The sequence below is a fragment of the Pelmatolapia mariae genome, linkage group LG9 (assembly GCF_036321145.2).
Source record: "Pelmatolapia mariae isolate MD_Pm_ZW linkage group LG9, Pm_UMD_F_2, whole genome shotgun sequence".
Taxonomy (NCBI): Eukaryota; Metazoa; Chordata; class Actinopteri; order Cichliformes; family Cichlidae; genus Pelmatolapia; species Pelmatolapia mariae.
The window spans coordinates 10,653,472-10,673,769 of record NC_086235.1 but is presented as its reverse complement, the minus strand read 5'-3'; the positions used below and the strand labels follow the sequence as shown (position 1 = coordinate 10,673,769).

General features: G+C 40.5%; 1 protein-coding gene across 1 annotated transcript in view; it reads left to right on the top strand.

The window, feature by feature from the left end:
• Positions 1-20,298, top strand: part of LOC134634103 (cadherin-6-like) — a 75,105-nt gene that overhangs the window by 19,323 nt on the left and 35,484 nt on the right. Inside the window, exons 2-3 of the mRNA XM_063483173.1 lie at positions 5,173-5,567; positions 18,452-18,746. Coding sequence (XP_063339243.1) covers positions 5,334-5,567; positions 18,452-18,746 — 529 coding nt within the window. The 5' untranslated portion in view covers positions 5,173-5,333. The remainder of the gene's footprint in view (positions 1-5,172; positions 5,568-18,451; positions 18,747-20,298) is intronic.

The following is a 20,298-nucleotide window of genomic DNA, read 5'->3' as shown; positions in this document are numbered from 1 at the left end:
AGCATGTCTTTTTAATAGTTATTTATCTGCTTAAGGTTCTAGTATATATCAAGTTAAATATGGGTACTGTTTCTCACATATGGATTCTCATATTCACGAAACTTGGATACAAGTCTAAACTAAATAGCTCTACGTTTTGGCCTTTAAATTAAATACAATACTGTGCAAAAGTCTTGAGTCACCCAAATGTCTTTGCAATTTGCCTCGTTTTTTAAAGTTGTGTTGACCAGCAGTTCTCTAGGCTTTCTGAAGACATTCACCTCTTCCTTGCAAATCACCATTTACAGTGTTTTTTGTGTTTGTTAAGCGACTGTTGTGTCGACACATAACAGGCAACTTACCAAAGAACCAATTTGAAATTGTATTTTTGTTATTAGCAGCCTGTGGCGAGAACACATAATTTGTTCCCTTTTCTTTTGTTCAATCTGTGAAAAATGCCAAAGAAAATACAGTTTGACTTGCATAAAATAGTATTTTTATACCAGCAAGGTGATTTGCAGAAGACCAATTAGCTAAAAACTTGGTATATCTCAGCATGGTGTGCAGTGTGTCCTTAAAAACTCAGAGGAAACTAAACAAGTGGCGAACAAAAGAAGAAGCGGCATAAAAAAGAAACTTGAACAATATGAGGAATGCCAAATTACACCAGAGCTAGACTTAAAATTAGTAGCAATAGAACAGTAAGAGTCTGCAGTAAAACACGTTGGAGGCTTTGTTATGGTTTGGGCTTCATTTTGTAAAACTGATGGAACGATGAAGACAAAAAAAGTACCAACAGATGTTGATCCACCATGTAATACCATCTGGAAAGCATCTGATTGGCAACAGCGTTATTTTTTAGCATGGCAGAAATACCAAACAGACCAATCAGTCATGGATTGGCCTCCTCAGAGCCCAGACTTCAACCTTATTGACGCAGTGTGGCATCATCTTGACAGAGAATGGAACAAAAACCAGGCAAGATTCAAAGAAGACCCCTGAAGAAGCCTGGGGAACTATTGTATTATTGTGTATATACCAAATATTCAAGAATTGTACAAATTCTTTTTGCCTTATATGTTTCAATAAATTACTATTAATACATCTATTTCCCATTTCCTAGCAAGATATAATAATGAGGGGTGATTCAAGCCTTTTGCACAATATTGTACTTGTGTAAAAATATTGCACACCTACACGTGTTTGAAAATCCTTACCATATGGTCCTCTGGTTTTAGAACTGCTACATGTAATATAAAGGTTTGGGCATAAAAACGTTTTAAAGCATTTAAACTATGTATTTCATTAAAAACAATGTAAAGACAACATTTAACTAATTACCAACAACAGTAAAATTATTGGTGTGAAATAATAAAATCACATCTATTTCAGAAGTAAACGGGCTCACCACTGTGTAAGACTTATTAGCATTAATCTGGGGAAATTATCAGCCATGCCGCATAACATTAGTAAGAGATTCAGAGAATTTCAAAAATCTCTTTGTGTCAATATGAATTGCTTTGAGTTTTGGATGCTGAGGCATTAACCCATCGCTGACAACAGCAGTCCTAACCCTAGCCTTAACTCTAACCTGTGGTAATCAGAAAACATGTTTTTTGTTTTCATTAAAGTCTTCTTCCAAGACACACATCAAAAAAGTCATATGTTTTTTTTTAGAAAATAATCTGTTTTGCTTTTCTGTAAAACATTGGGTTTGGGTAGCACTAGGGTCTTAAACCTCTGAAGCTCGAAATGCTGTTGCCCAAAGTAAAAAGAAAAAGATGTATACACACATTTCTATCTGTGATGTACAATGAAGTGTATGGTTTAAATCACTTCCCAGTCAGTATCCTGGTTTACATTTTGCACGGCATCTCAACTTTTGTCAAAACAAGGTTGCAGATAAACTTTGTGATGATCTCCAGCTCACCAGGAGACGCTTTTCTTTTCATTGGGTATGTAAGGAAGGCAAACAAAAGCATGCTGCAGCATTGTTAATAAAAACAGTTCAGTCGACAAGCATCTTGACGTTGGAGTCTGTGCCCTGGCTGATCTCTGGGATCGGCTTGTAGGAGTGAAAGTAAATAAGACATTCAAACTGTCTTCGTGAACCTCTGCCAATGCAGCAGACATTGCCAAATAAGCTGAAAACACACAATTGCATCAAACTCTCCATTATGTTTTGAAGCGAATCTTTTTCACCACAAACAGCTTGACAGACTGGCACAGTGGAGAAATATGCAGCCGCTACAAAGACACCCAACCAACATCAAAATCCCTGTACAAAAGTTGCTGCAAAGCTGTCCCAGTCGATGTAGTGCGGCATCTGTTTTGTATGAATCTCAGCGGTTGTTTGATGTGTGGGGTTTTTTTCTTCTTTATTTCTGCAGCATCAGATTTTAAACTAAACTTAAGGTGTTGTATCTACAGCAAAAACTCTGGTATTGTAACAGCATAACACTACCGGCTCTGCTCCCATCAGCCGACACCTTTCCTCTCCCTGCTCTTCTCTCGCTCCATTTCTCTCACTCCCTTCAGTCTGTCTGGCTGCACTTCTGCATGCAGGTCAGGGTACTTAATTCATGTCCGGAGACATCGTTTCCTCATTCTCTGATATAGTCTGCACAGGGAAGCTGACCAAACCTGCCTTACACTGGGGCTACACTGCCCCTCTCCCCAGGCCCCTCATCCCTCTGCTCCCACCTTCTGAGAGCACGCGATATGGAGGAACGTTGCAGACGCTCCCCAGCGGACCCTCTGATAACCCTCCTACCAAACCTCAGCTGAGGAACATTGGCGGCCTGGATATCGCCCAGCCGCTGAGGAATAATGAGAACAAAAGCATAATACATGGCCTTCTTTCTCTTTTTACCTTCTGCTCCTCCTCCACCTCCGTCCTGTTGCTGTTCTTCTTGTTCCGTTTCCCTCTTACATTTGCCAGTGTTCACTGGCCTTTGGAGGACAGCGGACAGAAAAAGAGAATGGGTGGGAGAAATGACTGAGCGCAGATATTCTGCCGCCCACGTAAGGACCATTCTGTATGGTTTGCAAACAGTCATTTTGTTCAGTATCTTTACCCTGATCTTAAGGTAATAAACGGGCCTCGACATTGCCCAGGGTCTCCATTGGCATTCTGCTGGGTCAGATAAAGTGTGCAGAAGCAGATTGCTTAAAAAGATAGAACGGGCCGCTCCACATACAGCCGTGTACTCTATTAGATGTTGATTCAGAGGCTTAATTCAGATAAAGCTCTACAAATGCTGTACAAGATGTAAGCCTATACGTTGATGTGCAAACATACTAATCTTAAATTTATCATGTTAGGCAGCACTCAGCCTGCCCATCAATCAGATGACTGACATTCAGCATACAGTACGCGTGTCCACATGAATGTACATCAAAGCTCGTGCAGAGGAAATGTGAGCGTGTCTGCCCTTCGCATTCCTGTTATCATTTTGGTCTTGTGCCCAGCTTTTCCTGTATTTGATTTTCACGAAATCTTTTGACTTGAGCATTTTGATTTCAACGTGTAAGGTTTGATATGGGAATAAAAAATAAGGGTGATGCAGCTTTTTCTGGGTCACACGGTTGGTTTTTAAATAATGCCAAGGTGATGTATTTAAATTGTTTCACTTCTATTATTCACAGAATGTAAAAAATGTTGAAATTATAATGATATACAACGTTTCCTAAACAATGCCCGGGGCATTTATTTATCTAAGCTGCACAGGCCAGCGTTGCTATATTTGCAGCAGCCTTGTATTGGAGGCCAAATATTATTTGCAAGGCCCTCTGTTTGATTAGAATAAGTGATCATGTTAACTCAACAAAGCCTTGCCCTGATATGTTTATATTTGCTCTTAATGGTTCACTGCCTTTAGCAAGCAATGACAAATGGATGATGATTTTCATTATTATTATTATTATTATTACATTTTTTATGTAAATTCTTTTCTGCTAAAATGGAGATGCAAACCAGTTACCCACTGCACTCATGTTGTCACAGCTTCACTAATGCAACATGAAAATCAAGCACTGCATGACCAAATTAACTGTGAATATAATGCTGCAGTCACACTAGGGAAAACACTAGTTGGAGACTGCAGCACAACCCAAATTACTGCAGCTCTGTGCAATGAACTTGAAATATCTTTCCTTTGAAATAGTTGTTTAGTAGGTTTGCAGCTGCACACGGTCAGTTGCCACCTCAAAGCATCAAGACAGAAAGAAAATGGCAGTACAATGGAATCAGTCTGTGACGAGAAAGGGGTGAAGTTGGTAATTACATACAAAGTGTCATAATACAGCAATTAATTGTTCAGAAAAATGCAAACCCGTTGCTGTTTATGCTTGAAGTTATTTATTGTCATGGGTTTGAGCTCTTGATAGCAGTTCTCTTGGAGCTCTGGAGATGCACCTGACTTGGAAAACTTTGTGCAGCCGTTTTAATGATCAAACAGTCCAAGCATTGGACTGCCTCCAAAACAAAAAGTAATCTTCATCTTTTGGGTTTTTTTTATAGGTTTGTCTCTGTGAAACCTTTTCAGCCATTTATTTATTTTTGTCTTTTATTTGGAGTACAGCGTGTTTGTTCATATCAACCACACCCATGGCTATTAACTGTCGAGACTACCAATTTTTATTTTAGGAAATGTGGTAAAGCACAGAGAAACTGCCAATCTTCACATTTGAGAAGCTGAACCTTGCTGAAGGTTTGGCTCATTACAAAATCTACAACTAATTAATTTCAGTTCACCTGCGAAAGCAAACGAAAGCTTCCAGCAGCAGTAACCCACCTGTAGCACGCAGGTTTTTTCCTGCTGATCAGTTCCATCTGGAGGGAAAGTGAAAGATCACTGAAGCGATTCAGCGGTGAGAAGTGAAGGGAAATGTAAAGGCGAGGATTTGGATGGAAATGTCTTTGTGAAATGATTTTTTTTTTGCATTTATAATATAAATTCCTTCTTTTCCTTATGTTTAAGATTGAGGTCTTGTGGCTATAAAATGACTTCATAGATTTTCATATCAGTAGATTCTTAAGAAGTGTTTAAAGATATATGTTTGTTATTGTGCACTGAAGACTAAGCTGGTGTTAACGACAGGTTATGAAACAAAACGAGAGCTTGTGCAATAACAAATTACTTCCTCTCCTCCCAATATTGACACTCTGCTTTGTCTTTGTAAATGTTCTAGATGCTGGTTGCCACCCAATGTGAGTCTGAGGGGCCTTTCCTGCTTCAGTAGATTACAGCATGAGAACTGATCCGATACTCTGACCGAAAAAACCCAAAAAAAACCCTGGACACAGACCACTGAGGAGTGGACAGAAAACAGAAGGCTGTGGTGGCGTGGCCATGGATAGAAGGAAAGTTTGCATATTTATGGTGCTGTGGGCCATGGTCCACCTCAGCTCTCCAGGTCAAGGGCTCAGGGCCTTGAGAAGGACTACAGGGGGGCGGAGGGGGTCAGGACTGACAGGACAGGATGCCAACGGAGTGCCACTGAGACGCTCTAAGCGAGGTTGGATGTGGAACCAGTTCTTTTTGTTGGAGGAGTACACCGGGACCGATCTTCAGTACGTCGGAAAGGTAGTACAAGGCTCAACTTTCTTTCCTTTTTCTTTGTCAGATGCAGCAGAGCATCTGCACTACAGGCAGATGCAAACTACAGCTGCTCTGTTATACCGAAACCTGCTGCTGATGAAACACAGCAGCTTCATGTCATGACTAAAGATGAGCCCACATCCGACCATCCACTCACGCACGAGCATTACACACAGGCTAAACAAAACAACATGTGATAAAAAAAACAAAACAGTGATTAGGTTTTTGTTCTGCTTTGTCTAGGCACCAGTTTTAAGTGCATGCACAGACACCTCAATAAGCTCCGCAGATGAGTTTTCAGAGCTTTTTCAGTGAGTGCACATAAATCAGACACATCAATAGAAATAAAACAAAATGGCCATAATATAGTATGCTAATTAAGGCAGGAAATTGAACCTTAAAACTCTTTTGTGGACACTAAAGCGTATCCATTGCATACAGAAAGCATGTCAGGCATAAAAAAGCACTAAGTGACAAAAGTAGGTACTGAATGCCTCCTCAGATTTACTATCTCGACTTATAGATAGTTGCTAATTCAAATTCAGATAGTGCTGGTGTTCATCTATTAAAGTAAATCCCCGTAGAAGTGCCATCGGTACTTAATATTTATGAAGCTAGGATGCTTTAAGTAAAAATCTGAAGGAAAGATTTACAAGAAAAATACCAGAGTGCACTACTCTCGGGGTGCTTTTACTTGGATAAAATAAATGGCAGAGGTCAGGCTGATTTTCTCACATTTGAAAGATTTAACATGGAAAAAGTCTATTGATGCAAAATATAGTATGTTTATAGTGAAACCTGTATAAAAACGGTCAGAATTTTAATTTTATGTAGTATAATTATTTTTATTACTAACAACGAGCAAGTCGTGTTTTCCTAGTTTTATACACATGCACATATAGCTCTCAATTTGGGCCCAAGTGTCATTTGGTGTGGCTTAAACTGCACCCATGTCCTCAAAAATACTTTTTTTTTTTCAATTTCCATCTTCAATTTGTTCTCGGGGAATGAAAGGAAGTAGTTGGTGAGAGCAGCCATAACAGCATTATAGTTTGGAAAAGAAAATAGCAGCACATACAGAATCTCCAACGTCATTACGAAAACTGTCTGGACTGTAAAATTGATAAGTGATCACCAGAAAGTGCCAACAGCAATGACTGCTGTAGTAATGAAGATGTTTGCAGCAAAGTAGATTCTGGAGATTGGTTCTCAAAGGCGTCTTTGAGAATTCAGATTTGTAAACAGGGTGTCTGCAGGTAAACGAGTTACATTTAAGACCTTTCAGGACCTTTTGCATACTACTTTAAGTCAAATTTAAGATCAAACTTTCACAGCAGAAGTTAAAGTTTGCTCTTTTCAGTTGGCGTCAGTTTAAAATGAACTGTAAAGTTAAATAGAAAGTATTGATGGATGTTCTCCAATTCTTGAACTGAAACCATGGGCTTGTGTGTGATCTGCATGTGTAAAGCAGTGAAATTGTCACAGTGACTGGTCTTGAACTTGTGGCTCCAGACCAACATTTGGCTCTTTTTTACTCGTCTCCAGTGGTTAAGTGTGACTTTGACAAACAACTAGATGAATAAAATGATTTAAATGAATAATGCCAAGGCTGTCAGTCTCCTGCAGCTGGATTTTGTCAAAATTAAACTGAAACTTTTTCTTTTGTTTTGTGTTTTTAAAGTAGGCTATTTTTAATTTGATTCAGTTGCACAAACACAGGTACTGTAGGACTGCTGTTTTATGTAGGCCTACATATGGTAGTGGATACTTTTGGACTGGTTTTACTTTGGTTCAGGTCTGTACTTACTTTTGCAAATTTTGTGGCAATTTTTGTTCAAAATTTTTTTTTCCAAGAAACACTCCAACACTGTTGTCCACAATTTGCAAAACTCGTTATTCCGCAATTTGATCCAAATTGCACAGAATAACTGGATTGGATCTTTACCCATATTATGCAAGGTCACACTTGCACCAAGGTCAAGGGCACACTTGTCATTTTACATGCAATAACCTGAGACTTATGATGACTCACTCTAAATGACGCACATGAAAAATATTTTATAGTTTTTTTTGGAAAAAGTTCTTTTGCCTTTTTCCAAAATATAGAAAATATACTAATCCTCTGAAATCGTTATTGGGAACGACCCTAACCCCAATCCTATGTTTTTTAAGAAAAGCTTAAAAGACTTGAAAAACATAATCCCTAAAAGGTTATTTTATATTCATTTTTTATACATTGTTTCAACAAGCCCTTCCATAATGGTGTTTGCTGTAAGTAAAATAATGGGACTGCGGCTTTCCCCACGTCGTCAATCATCGTTCCTTCAACGGAAACTGGCCAGATGGGAAAATCAAACGTATCACCCACCAGTGCAAAAAAGGAGAAAGTAATGAACTGCTTCTTGCAAATTAGAACTTGCAGTCCCTAGATTCTTTCCCATGTTTAGTTTCTTTTTTCTTAATGCTTATTAGTTGTTTACCTTTTTTTTCTGTTTGCATGAAGACGCCATCTACGCAACACAACATGAACTTTCAGTACTGAGGCAGTGCTATTTTTGTTCATCAAAAAAAAAGCCTCATTATGTGCTGTCTTGTCAATACATATTTATGAAGATAGCGATCTGTTATTTATCAGTCCAAATTAATGCACATTTCACCAAATATTGCTTCATTTACATGCTACAGTCACACACATAGAAAATTTTGAATTTGTGATACAGCAATTTTGATATTCATTTCCTATAATAGCACTGATAGGCAGAACCTAACTACCTGAGGTGCCTAGTCTCGGTAACATAATACATTTCTATATAATTGTCCTCTGCAAACTACACTCAGTGGCAACGATCGCCGCTTAATGACATCCTTCACAACAAATAAAGTACTGTATACGAATGTATCATTCTGTCCCCGCGAATACGAGAATCAACCCGTCATCTATTAGTCGACGTGACGTGATACTCCGATCGGGTAATGCTCACATATCGGACTTCCATCCATCCATCCCCGGGCTTTGCTTGCTGTCGGCTGTCCAATATATTTTGTGCTTACTGTCAGCTCTGTGGCTGCTTGCACAATGTCCATTCCACTCTCATCAAACCATCCTAAAGCGGCTGTCTTGCCCTACAGTGAAATATGACTTCCTCCGAAGGTATTATTTGTTCAACAAAATGAAAACACAGTGTCGACCCAGATAACATTGGGAGGGGGTGTACAAGAAGATGGGCCAAATAATGCTTGCTTTACATGCAGCGAAGCGGAAGTCAAGATATCAGTCTCCTCTTCCAACCTACTGTAATTGAGGAGATTGTGAAGCGTTGTGGCAAGGTCAGGATGTCTGAGTCGGAAGAAAGGCTGTTTTGTGCGAGGGGCTGAATGAGGCTAGTGCTTTGCATTCCTATCGTGCGTCCACGGAGGATGGAGTCATCCAACCAAATGAGATTCTGCAACATACGTCCTCCCCGAGTGAGGGTTGACTTTCAGTTCTGGCCTAAAAGGATTACAACATTTGCGGGCGAGCAAATACAAGAAAGAACAAAAAAAAAAGTTGAAAAGAAAACCCCAGAATGAATGAAGATCAAAAGTAAATACAGAGCTTGATCAAACCACTTTGTCTTTGGAGAGTGGTGATTGATGTCCCACTTGTCCTTTTAGCTTGTAAAGGGACTAATAGCATAAGAAGAATGGATTATCTGAGTGAGGTATACACTTAGAGAGTAGGAGGCCGCGACCTAAGAGCCCATATCCCGAAGACACCATTAAAGCATCAACCTTCGAGCAGCTCACTTAATCATGACTGTGAGCACTTGTTGTTTCCCCTCCTAAGTACGTGCAGCTGGGTGCTTTTCCTCATTGTCAGCTCACTAGCCAGTTGTCACATAGGATTGCAGTATGTAGATCTTATCTGATTGCAATTACTGTTTGGTAATTGCCAGATAAAGTACAAGTGATGAATGAAGCCCTAAAGGGAATGAATAGCTTTTGAGTTGAACACATGGCTCAACATAGAGCACAAGCATCTGCATCTGTATCCTCAGGTGGAGGCCGTATTTTTTGCCATGTAGAGGCTCCGAATGGGTGAAAAACTACAAGAAACACAAAAGAGAAGGCTTTTGTCACTGCGAATGACATCGTGGCAGCCGGCGAACACAGCGTGGAACAAAACCGCTTTTGTTTGTGATGGAAAAAAAACAACTGGAAATAACACAATGACAGGTTATTATAAACAAGGGAGCAGTGCTTGACACACAGTAAAAGATAGAATGATGAAACTGCACTTGAATTACAACATCCCGTCTGCAGTTATTTGGTAAACTCAATCTCCCTCGGCTTAGTTTTTTTAATTTATTTATTTTTGCTCTTTACAACAGCTTTATCGAGCTGTGAAGTACTAACAAATGAAATTGCAATTTTTCCAGAGCAAGCGTAACAAAAGCAGCTGGAACAGGAAGAAATTAAGAGAAGCGATCGAGATGTGATGGAAAAGACTCTGGCAGTGGCTTGTTGGGGAGCTGGTTGGCTGCTAAGCTCGCTGTATTGGCCAATGATTTTCTTTTTCCTGCAGAAAGGGAAGCCTTGCACTGCCTCTCATTAGCAGGCGAGCTGCATACAGGCCTCAGAGGGCCTGGGCTGTCACTGGGGGAAGAGAATGTTTGTTTATTTCATTATTTCTTACTTTACCAAAGGGCACATATCCACTGAAAATGGTTAATGGCCTGTGGTTGAGGAGTGTTTGTGCTGCACTATCATATCTCATAAAGTATTTACAGCCCCTGATATGCCCCAGTGGTTCTGGGCCTGGTGGGTAGAGTCTTCAGCGTAGTGAACAAACACCCCAGCGTACATGCAAACACACACACACGCACGCACCTGCAAATACTAGCCTCCAGTAATAGGCTAGAACTCACAGAAAAGACAAAAAAGGCTGATGAATACAGACATAATACGCTCCACAGCCCTGTATGACTCAGCGGTTGAGGCATCCTGGGGAAAGGACTCGCGAGTCTTATGGCAGTGGAAAGGTGCTGGGATTTGTGTGTTTTGTTTTTGTGTGTGGGGGGGCTGGGGGTGGTGGTGGTGGTTTTTGGTCTCTGTTCATACTCCCCCCCATTACCAGCTGCTCACCTTGGCACAGAGGCAAGGAGTTTGCAATATGGCGCAGGCCTGGCTGTACTCTAGACATGGCAGCCTCTGCAGGTCTCCAGTGGCGACCTGGAGCATGCATTGGCAGTGTTTATTGATTGGGCGATAAGTTCCCTGTTGTGTTCTGGGAAGTGTGGGCACGAGGGGGGGGGCGACTTTTGTGCGTGAGCTTCGGAGGAAACGGGCGCGATGAGGTCTTGCGGTGATGACACCCGGTAAACATCTGTCTGACAACGTTGCAGGGGCGAAGTGATGTCTGAGAGAGATACGCCAACATGTCTAGGGCACCTGCAATTATCTCCATGCTATCACCTGCCTACCAGTGTTTAAAACACCCACTGGTTTTGTCAGATTAATTAATCTTCTCTCATCAACATCACAAGTATTTTGTTGGCCCGGCATTATTCAGCTGAGTGAAAGCAGCCCCACCTGCTCAAGAAAGTTCGACACAAAGGAAACAAAAATGTCAACTTATTCAAAAATTTAACTGAGCCAAGTGATGGTCTCAATGAGGAATCAAAGCCTCATTTTAATATCATTTAATTTTTTATACTGTAAAAAAGAAATTCAACGTTGCCAAGTACGTTGATGCCAAAACGGATCCCCTTATTCCTCAAGATAAACCAAAAATCTTACAGTTTAGAAATATAAAATATGGAATATTGCATCAATTTATTCTTGATTCAGTACAAACAACAATGTTGTTTACTGAAGTAGAGCAAAGAATAGTTAGACTTTAACAGTAGAGCCGCCAACATATTAAAACCTTTGACACATCTGCAGTTAAAAAAGATATAATTTCTTGAAGCAGTTAAAATGTAAATGTTCATCTATTCAAGTCAACAGACTTGACAAAATGACCATTTAACATTTATTATATTACACTTCTTAATTATACAGTTGCTTCAGGCTTTTTCCTTACAGATTAAAAAGGTAAAGTATGTTTTGGATTCCATTTACTGAGAACGCCACAAACAACGGATTAAAGGGCATTTAAATATTTTTTGTAGAAGTATTGCGTTGTTTTTGCATGGCTGTAACAACTGCAACAAGAGTTTATTAATTTTACAGTTCCAGATAGAATAGGTCAAGTAGTGTATCTTTTTAGAATTCAACACTTGACTATAACAACCCTCTTAATTATTGTAGAGGAACAACAGTAAAAACATTTTGACCGCTTTTGAACCAGCTGGAGCTGCTACCATTGCTAATCCCAACCTGAGGTTTCCAGTTTAGTTCAGTTTTACTTGTTTGGCAACAATCACAACAGTTGTATCAAGGTAACCTTAAAGCATTAAAGAGAAAAACCCCATTAATCAGATGAGCCTCTGTAGGCAGGAACTTGGTGAGAGTGGGGAGGAAGAACTCCCTTTTAATAGGAAGTGACCCACAGAGGAATCGGACTCAGGGACAAACAGAAGAAAACAAACTAGAGGTGATAAAAGGTAAACAAAGGAATGAGAGTGCATCACAGGAAGTCCCCCAGCAGCCTGGTCCTATGACTAAAGTTTGGTTCATGGTCACCTGATCCAGCCCTGACTGTGAGCTTTATGAAAAAGGAATGTTTGAAGAATTATCTTTAATAGCCTGCAGTCTAAGAGCAAAGTGCTGCACTTTGTAAGGATTTAAATTCTGAGTATAGCTGAGAACCAATGAATAGAAGCTAATATAGGAGCAATGCAGTCTCTCTTTTCAGTCTCTTTCTTTGCTTTCTTTGCCTCGCCTGACAGCAGAACTCTTTCCTTAGCTGGTTAGGGTTTCCTACTTAAATTTTTCTACCATTCCACCCACCTGAGGAAAGTTACCAATACCTACTGCTTTGTTTTGGTTGCACTGTAGATTTTGTACCTGGAGGCAGAGAGAACTGGATGGTGAAAGCAGGGTTTATAGGCAGCCAATCCAAATGTAGATGGTATCAATATTCATTCATTTAATTTCTTTGCTAATTTTTTTTCCTATTTAAATATAACTTAAATTATTTTTATTTTCTTGCAGAGAGGTTGCATTATTCTTTCTGCTCAAGCAACACTTAATTAAAGACAAAAGCAACACTTCTTAGTAATAGTGCAAACGTATCTAAATTTGAACCTACTGTGATACCAAGAGCAAAAATGATCATTTAAAAAAAGCACTAAATGTGTATTTATGACTGTTTAGTAGCTGAAGTGATACAAAAAAGTTAAACTGTTGACAACTGCCTGTAATTAGAATACAACATGCTGGAAATTATGCACAAAACAAGAGATGTCAGATGTCCACAAGTGAGGATTGTAAGTTAAGTGACATTTCACCTTCATGTCTCAGCTGCTCTCACTGCATATCTCAAGTTTACACATCAACAGACATTTGATAGGCTATTTTTGTACACAGTCTGAGGCTACCATCTGGCTACATAGAAGGCAGCCAGTTCTCGACAGGCCAGGACACAAGGCCTTAAAGGCTAACTGGCTAATTGCCCTAAGCAGCCTGTTTCCAGTGCCATCTTTCTGGCCTAACTCAAGTGAAGCACAAATGGCGACCAGATCGAGTCAGCGCTAACATTTGCTGCTCTTGAAGCTGATTAATTTCACAAACAAAGACAGCTCGCTTATAAGTTATCACGCACAGATGTCTGATGAGTGCCACTTCACCTCTCGGCCCACTTCAAACTGCAAGATGAAGCATGTAGGAGCAGAAATATGTTTGTTTTTCACTGTTGGGGGAAAATTACAAGCTTTTAGAAATATTATCGTGTCACTTAACAAAGTGGGATAATTGAATGAAGGGTTTTTGATACATATAGGCCATTACTGATGATATAAGGCTTGAAGTGAAGGCTTTATAGTTTGTTTCACAGACAATTCACAAGGAATTCTTCCTCACGAGTCATTTTTCTCTGTGATTGAGTCCTTGAACTCCAATTTTGTTGAAAAGTGAGAACATTTCAGCCTGTTTCCCATGCAAATCGACTCATTTCAAGTATTCTCTGAAATCAAGTTTCATTTTTTTCTTGATGAGAGTGTGACTACTCTCCACATTCTTTCCATATTCTTTTATCCCTCCAGACACAGACACTAATTTTAGAAACATTATTACAAACTGTTTTGACACAGTTAAATGTGTTAAAGGAGGATTTTGACCAAATCCTAGCCAGTTAATGAGATTTTAATCTCGTTTGCAAAGTTCTGTAACTGCATAATGTTTAACGTTTAAGTAAATGTATAATCCTGTTAAATAACTGAGAGTACAAAAATGACCAAAAGAATCATAACTGTTAGTTTTACATTTCTGATCATTTACTTACTTTCAATTCAAATCTGTATGATGAATAACATGCTTAATTAGCTGGTTAGTGCAACAGGTAATATTTCTAAAGGTTGCAAAATCTACACCTCAGTAACTTGACCAAGGGTCTCAAACTTGCGGCCCGGGGATCACTTGTGGCCAACGTCACCCTTATTTGCGGCCCATATATTGACGTGAAGACATATAAAGCAGTTTGGCCATTGAAGTTACTTTTCTTGTTAGGCAGGATTCGTTTGTTGTTGAGTGCAATGTTAAAATAAGTTCTTTAAAAAGCAAAAAATGATTTAATATGAAGGCAGTATGAGCAGAGAGTACAAACATGCTGTTAGTTCAGTGAGAGACGCAAAAACTAATGTGTACACTTTTTATTTGTTAAATATGAATAAAGTTATAGCAGAAGTGCTGCCACAATCTGTTTATTTGGTAGTTCAGTGAAAGGCTTCAGTTTGTTAAGAGTGAGAAAAAAATGTTGGTTCACATTTGCAGTTTTGTCTTGTTATACAATATTTGAAATTTTTAAAAAACAAACAAAACACTGTATTTTCAGAAATATTTGTGTGTCATTTATTCGAATGAATACCAACTTCATGCTATGCTAAGCTAACCAAGTACACTACCCTGATAGTGTACTCATAATAGTTAAAAGTTTAAATTTGGAAATTTAAAGTCCTCCTGGCATCTGTGTGTTTAGTGACAGTGTGATGTGTACTTGATACTGCGTCAGATAATTTTATAGTTGTACATTTTAATTAAGCTAATAAAACCTACAATCAAATCAGTTTTATTTATAAATTCAACACAATTTAAATATTCAAAGGGCTTCACAGGCATGCAAGCATTTAAATCAAACTAAAGCAAAACTGAAGCTAAATTGAAACCCAGGCAAATGCTCCATAAACCAAAAATATAAAGCTATAGTAACTCTAGTAGGATGAGGACAATGTCACACAAGGCAGTGCTAGCTACCTAGCTAAAAGTGGTAGATTGTACCAGGCACATAGACAGTGTAAAAGATGGACTTAATGGAGAAAAGCTTCAGTTTCAGAATAAAAGTATTATACTGCTGCAACCAACATGTTTGAAAAGGCATAACCTTTAGTTTAAGGGCAAACATTTAAACACAGTTCAGTCAGCATCTTCCATACAAACTGCAGGTAACCATATCAACCTGCTAGGGACCAAATCAATGGCAAAGAGATTTTCAGCGCAAGTCTGTACTGCTTTGCGCTGAAATTGGTTAATTTCACTTGATATCTGGCAGCCACTCGTCAACTGGCCATGGACTATAAGTTGTTCCCTACCAACTGCTAGTTGCCAAGAAGTTCTGCCGGAGGTTTCTTTCTGTTAAAAGGGAGTTTTTCCTTCCCACTGTCGCCAAAGTGCTTGCTCATAGGGGGGTCAAGTGATTGTTGGGTTTTTCTCTGTATGTATTATTGTAGGGTCTACCTTACAATATAAAGCACCTTGAAGCGACTGTTGTCGTGATTCAATTTTATAAATAAAATAATTGAATTGAACTGAAGTCTTTGACCAGTACTAGAACTGTGTAACTGAGGTCTAACTTTACTTACTAGAGAGCGGCTGTCCTGTTTAGCTCTGATGTGTGTTTTTTACAGTTTGTAAAAGAAAAAAATGTGTTTGTTTTTTTTCTTCAGTTCTTCCGTTTAATTTAAAAGTCAGTATTTGCGGTAGTACTTCACTCAAACCATCCAACCCTGCCACACAGTTTAAATGGTGTACACAGCGGGGTCGTACGCTAACAGAAATGAGACAGTGTGATGTGACTGTAGCATTAGTCTTCTAACCATTCCCCAAATTTTGAACTCTGCCGTTAGGAAAGCAATGGCTCTGTTGAAGCTTTTTTTTGCAGAGCTTTTTTTCTGTTTTTTAAAAGACCAGAAGTCCAAGTGTTAATGGATATAGCGTCATGCTCCCTGCCTTTTTTTTTTACAATTTGTTGCCATAGGAGGGCAGAGGAGAAAAGGCAAGCTATTGATGTGCCAGGGCTTCTTGGTGACCAAACTGAATGCACATGTGGCTTTCTTTTCTCCCCCTGTGACAGTTTAATTGTATTTTCGATATAAATTGATCAAAGGGCTATTGTGAATGCACGTCGGGCTGCCACATTGATTTCCGAGAGAGTCTTTTTTTTTTCTTACCACCCCCCTCCTTAATTTGAGTAGAAGGGCAGCAGTAAATTTTCCTCACCGGCAAGGTGGGCAACTGGGAGGGACGGGGTCGCTGCAGCAAGTGCTGGAGTTCGATACTCCGAGCTTCCTTGTAATATCCTTCAGTGTAGCAAGGAGGAACTCTTCAAAACCACGAGAGCTCTCTGTTTCCATAGAAATGACAGTCGACACAGCATATGTCACACTGTCTATCTCACATCTCAGCCGAAAGAGAGGACTCAACAGTTATTAACTGAATTGTCGTGCCGGCAGAGATAGGCAGCTTGATAGACAATCATAGAGAAGGACATTGCAGCTATAACAGCGGGGGAAAGATAATAATGTTGAAGTGGATTGTTTTCAGCCAACTGAGTCTCTGTTTGGGAGCACATACTGTAAAGCAGAACAGAAAACAAATACAATTCTGCAGAATATTCTCCTGGCTTGGTTAGGCAGAGCGAAAAAAAACCCCCAAAACAAAACAGGAAAGTTGTTTTGACCAGAATTCAAAGTGGGTGAATGAAACAGTGCTCCACTCGAGATCCTAATCCGAGGATAGTCAAAATTTTGCAACACACTTGACTGGCTTGGTTAGACAGACAGAGAAAGGGATGAAAACAGTCATTTTTTTACCAGCATTCAAGCAGTCGAACAAAACAGTGTTAAAGATGCTAATCCACAAAGCTGTTCATCTCACATGTGCCAGCTTTGCCCTGATAAAACAGCATGAATTAGTAAAGCTTCCGAGCACCTGCGATGAAAAGCTTTTTAATATATGATGAGAAGGGAGACTTTGCAATGTGGTCCCACGTGACCCAGCTGCGACGCACAATATCCCCCCCTCAGTCTGTCCACCGGCTGAGCCAAGAACCTTTATAGACACAACAGAAACTACCGGTGCAAAAGGGGAAAAAAAAATAAGCATTCGAGCCGGCAAAATCAAACGTGCCGGCTCACTTGAGTTAATGAGGTGTCAATAACGGACCTCGGAATTACATCCCAGCATCCACTTAGGCGGGTAAATATTCGGATAGCGTTTGCCTCGGTTTATGCTTGACATGTTTGCCCGTGTCTGCAAACATGTGCCCTCCTTTTTTGCCCTCTACCTCCCCCGCCACCCCACCCTGCAATTATTACTGTGTCCTTGGTTATTAAAAAAGGGGAAAGGGAAGTAGGAAGGGAAGTAGTGGGAGGGGAGAAAAGACTGGACAAGCTTTTGATGAGTTCTCGGAGATAAATATGTTGTGTGTGTGTGTGTGTGTGTGTGTGTGTGTGTGTGTGTGTGTGTGTGTGTGTGGTTGGGGTGGGGGAGATTTGGCTGTGGAATTAAAATGTCAGAGCATGCTAAGCTGCTGTTCATGCAGAAAAAAATTAAACAGGAGATAGGGAGGAACAGAGCAAATAATAATAACGAGGAGCTCCACACACAAGTGGGCTCTCGTGGTCTTCTGGCATGTTGGTCCTGCTGCTGATCCATCAGGGACTGGCAGGCTGCGGGGCGTGTGCTCACTCATGCTGGTAACCCCACATACGTGTGTGTGTGTGTGTGTGTGTGTGTGTGTGTGTGTGTCCCCTCCCTCACCCACCCCTTCAGTGAAAAGTAAAAAAGTAACAGTAGCAGTGAATGCGACATTTTACACGCTCCGGCTGCTGGCTTTCTTCTTGGCAGGACGCGAGCTTCACAGAGGCGAGGTGAATGTGTATCGTCACAAGACGATGACAGTTTACCAGAGATGATATGAATCTGTTAAATAACACCAAACACACTTATCAAAAGCTGTCAGCGTTTATTTGCCAGGGCCCAGATTGGTCAGATCACCGATGTGCGCGCAGTCGATCAGAAATGCCATGATTCGGCTTTGAAATGTGATTTTTGCTGACATCTTTGCTGCAAAGCGCTCATCGCCGGGATGTGTTTTTGCAGCCGTCAATCAAGTGGTGCAGCTTGGACTGCAGCAGATGAAGATTTTTGTTCACTGTCACCATTTCTGCTCAGGCTAACAAGGAGATCTTTTTTTCTTTCTTTTTTTAAATGTGGAAAAGGGTAGCTGACACTCGCTGTTCATAAGAGGAAATTAAGCAAATGTGAAAGCTTTCATAAAGCCGAGTTTGAATCTCTGTTGTGCTATAACAATTAGCAGTAGAAAGCAGCAAAATGGAAATTCATTAAAGTGAAAATGCCACAAACTGTTGCCTGAAATGGGTGTTTTGTGGTGTAGCAGGGGATCCAAATCATATTTTCTCCTTTTTTCCCCCCTCTTTCTTTCCACACAGCTTCACTCGGATTCTGACAGAGGAGATGGCAGCGTGAAGTATGTCCTGACAGGGGAAGGAGCCGGGACCCTCTTCAAGATAGATGAAAAGTCAGGGGACATCCATGCCACCAAGAGGCTGGACAGGGAGGAGAAGGGCTTCTACATCCTCCACGCCAAAGCTGTCAACCGCTTCACCAACGAAGCGCTCGAGGGCGAGTCCGAGTTCATCATCAAGATCCACGACATCAATGACAACGAGCCGCGCTTCACCAAGGACCCGTACATGGCCAGAGTCCCTGAAATGTCTGACATTGGTACGTTCCAGCCATAAATATTAGACTCTTAAAAACAGCTATTTATCAGACAACTCAGACAATTAAATGTTTACACAAATGAAGGTTTGCGCCTGTGCGCGCAAGAGGAGCCGAATTAAAAGGATTATGATTCAAACAGGATAGAGATGTTATAAAATGCCAGCCTTACTGGATCAATGGGACTTTATCAATCATAATAATGATGCCGACGCAACAAAGAAGGCCCAACTAATTAAACGAGAAAGACTAGGAGCTGTTTTATGACCGGAGAATAAACAAGGTAAAAGCGTCTCGACAGCGCCGGTGCAGATAATCTTTTAAATACAGTATTGTATCTTGTTAAAATGACATTTAATTTAATTACCGACATTGTCAGCTGTGTCATCACAGTGAATAATTGTGGATTCTGCACTGCCACTTCCTTAGACGGCGCACGACACCATTCGCTGCTTTTGCGGCGTCCTTTCTGCTTGTTATTCAAACAGCAAATGAAATAATTCACGGTGCACTTTGGCTCCAGCCTAAAAGCACACAGCAGCCTCATGAATATAGATAAACAATAGGAAAAAAAAGTCATCAATACTTGCACGCAAACACGGGGCGAACTATATGTTGTGCTGCTGCTGCTGCCGTGCTTCTGGGACTGAGGGACGTTGGTCTTGCAGCTCAGACATGTGACAGAGTTGTCACTTGGTTCAGCAACCCCAAGAGAGAGGCCGGCACTTATCTAAGGGCAGCACGGGTGCCCATGGCAACAACCGAGGTGTGATGTCACCGCTTGGCAGAGCATGTGTTCACGAGTGACTGCCTTGAGACACTGCCCCTTTAAATGTGACACTTTGAGTTTTATTATAGTCTCACGGCTCTGACATCCTTCGCTCGGACTCTCAAGATTTTGACGCGCTCCTCCCTTTGACAAGTGAATGATTGCAGTTGGGGGTAATTTACTCCCCCTGCACAAAGAACCGTGATTATTCCTGACTTGTTTGTCAGAAAATTCTTGTCTCGAAAGCTTAAAGTTGCCGATGAGATGGCTGATGTGGATCAGTGATATTTTCTAAAAGCCGCCATGTCAGAAAAGCCTCTTTGAGTCTAATTCCCTAGTTAAAGGTATTAGCGATCAAGGTTCGGTGAACTTGCTCAAGAATCCTCCCGAACTGTCACTTACAGCAAATCAGACAGCCGTGGTCTTTCTCTGTCTGCCTTTTTTTTTTTATTTCTACAACATCCTTCATCCATACAAATCACATGGGTTTTAAAGGAGGGAAACTCTGGTCTCACCCCACACTGATCTCTGCTGACATCAAATTACAGAAGTTTCATGAGGTCGTTATCCCATTGTATTGCACAATTCTATATTTATACCACTTCGCCATTAAATATTTCTACTCAATTAATTTTCTTCTGCATTTAATGAGGCAACACTTGGCCCCGCAAGGCGCCATTTGGGAGGTAGCACTTGGCTAACCGTTTCCCTTTGTTCTACTGAAATAGGGCCTCAGCCTTTCTGGAAGAGAAAATGGATCACAGTCGTTCGCCTGCTATCAGATAT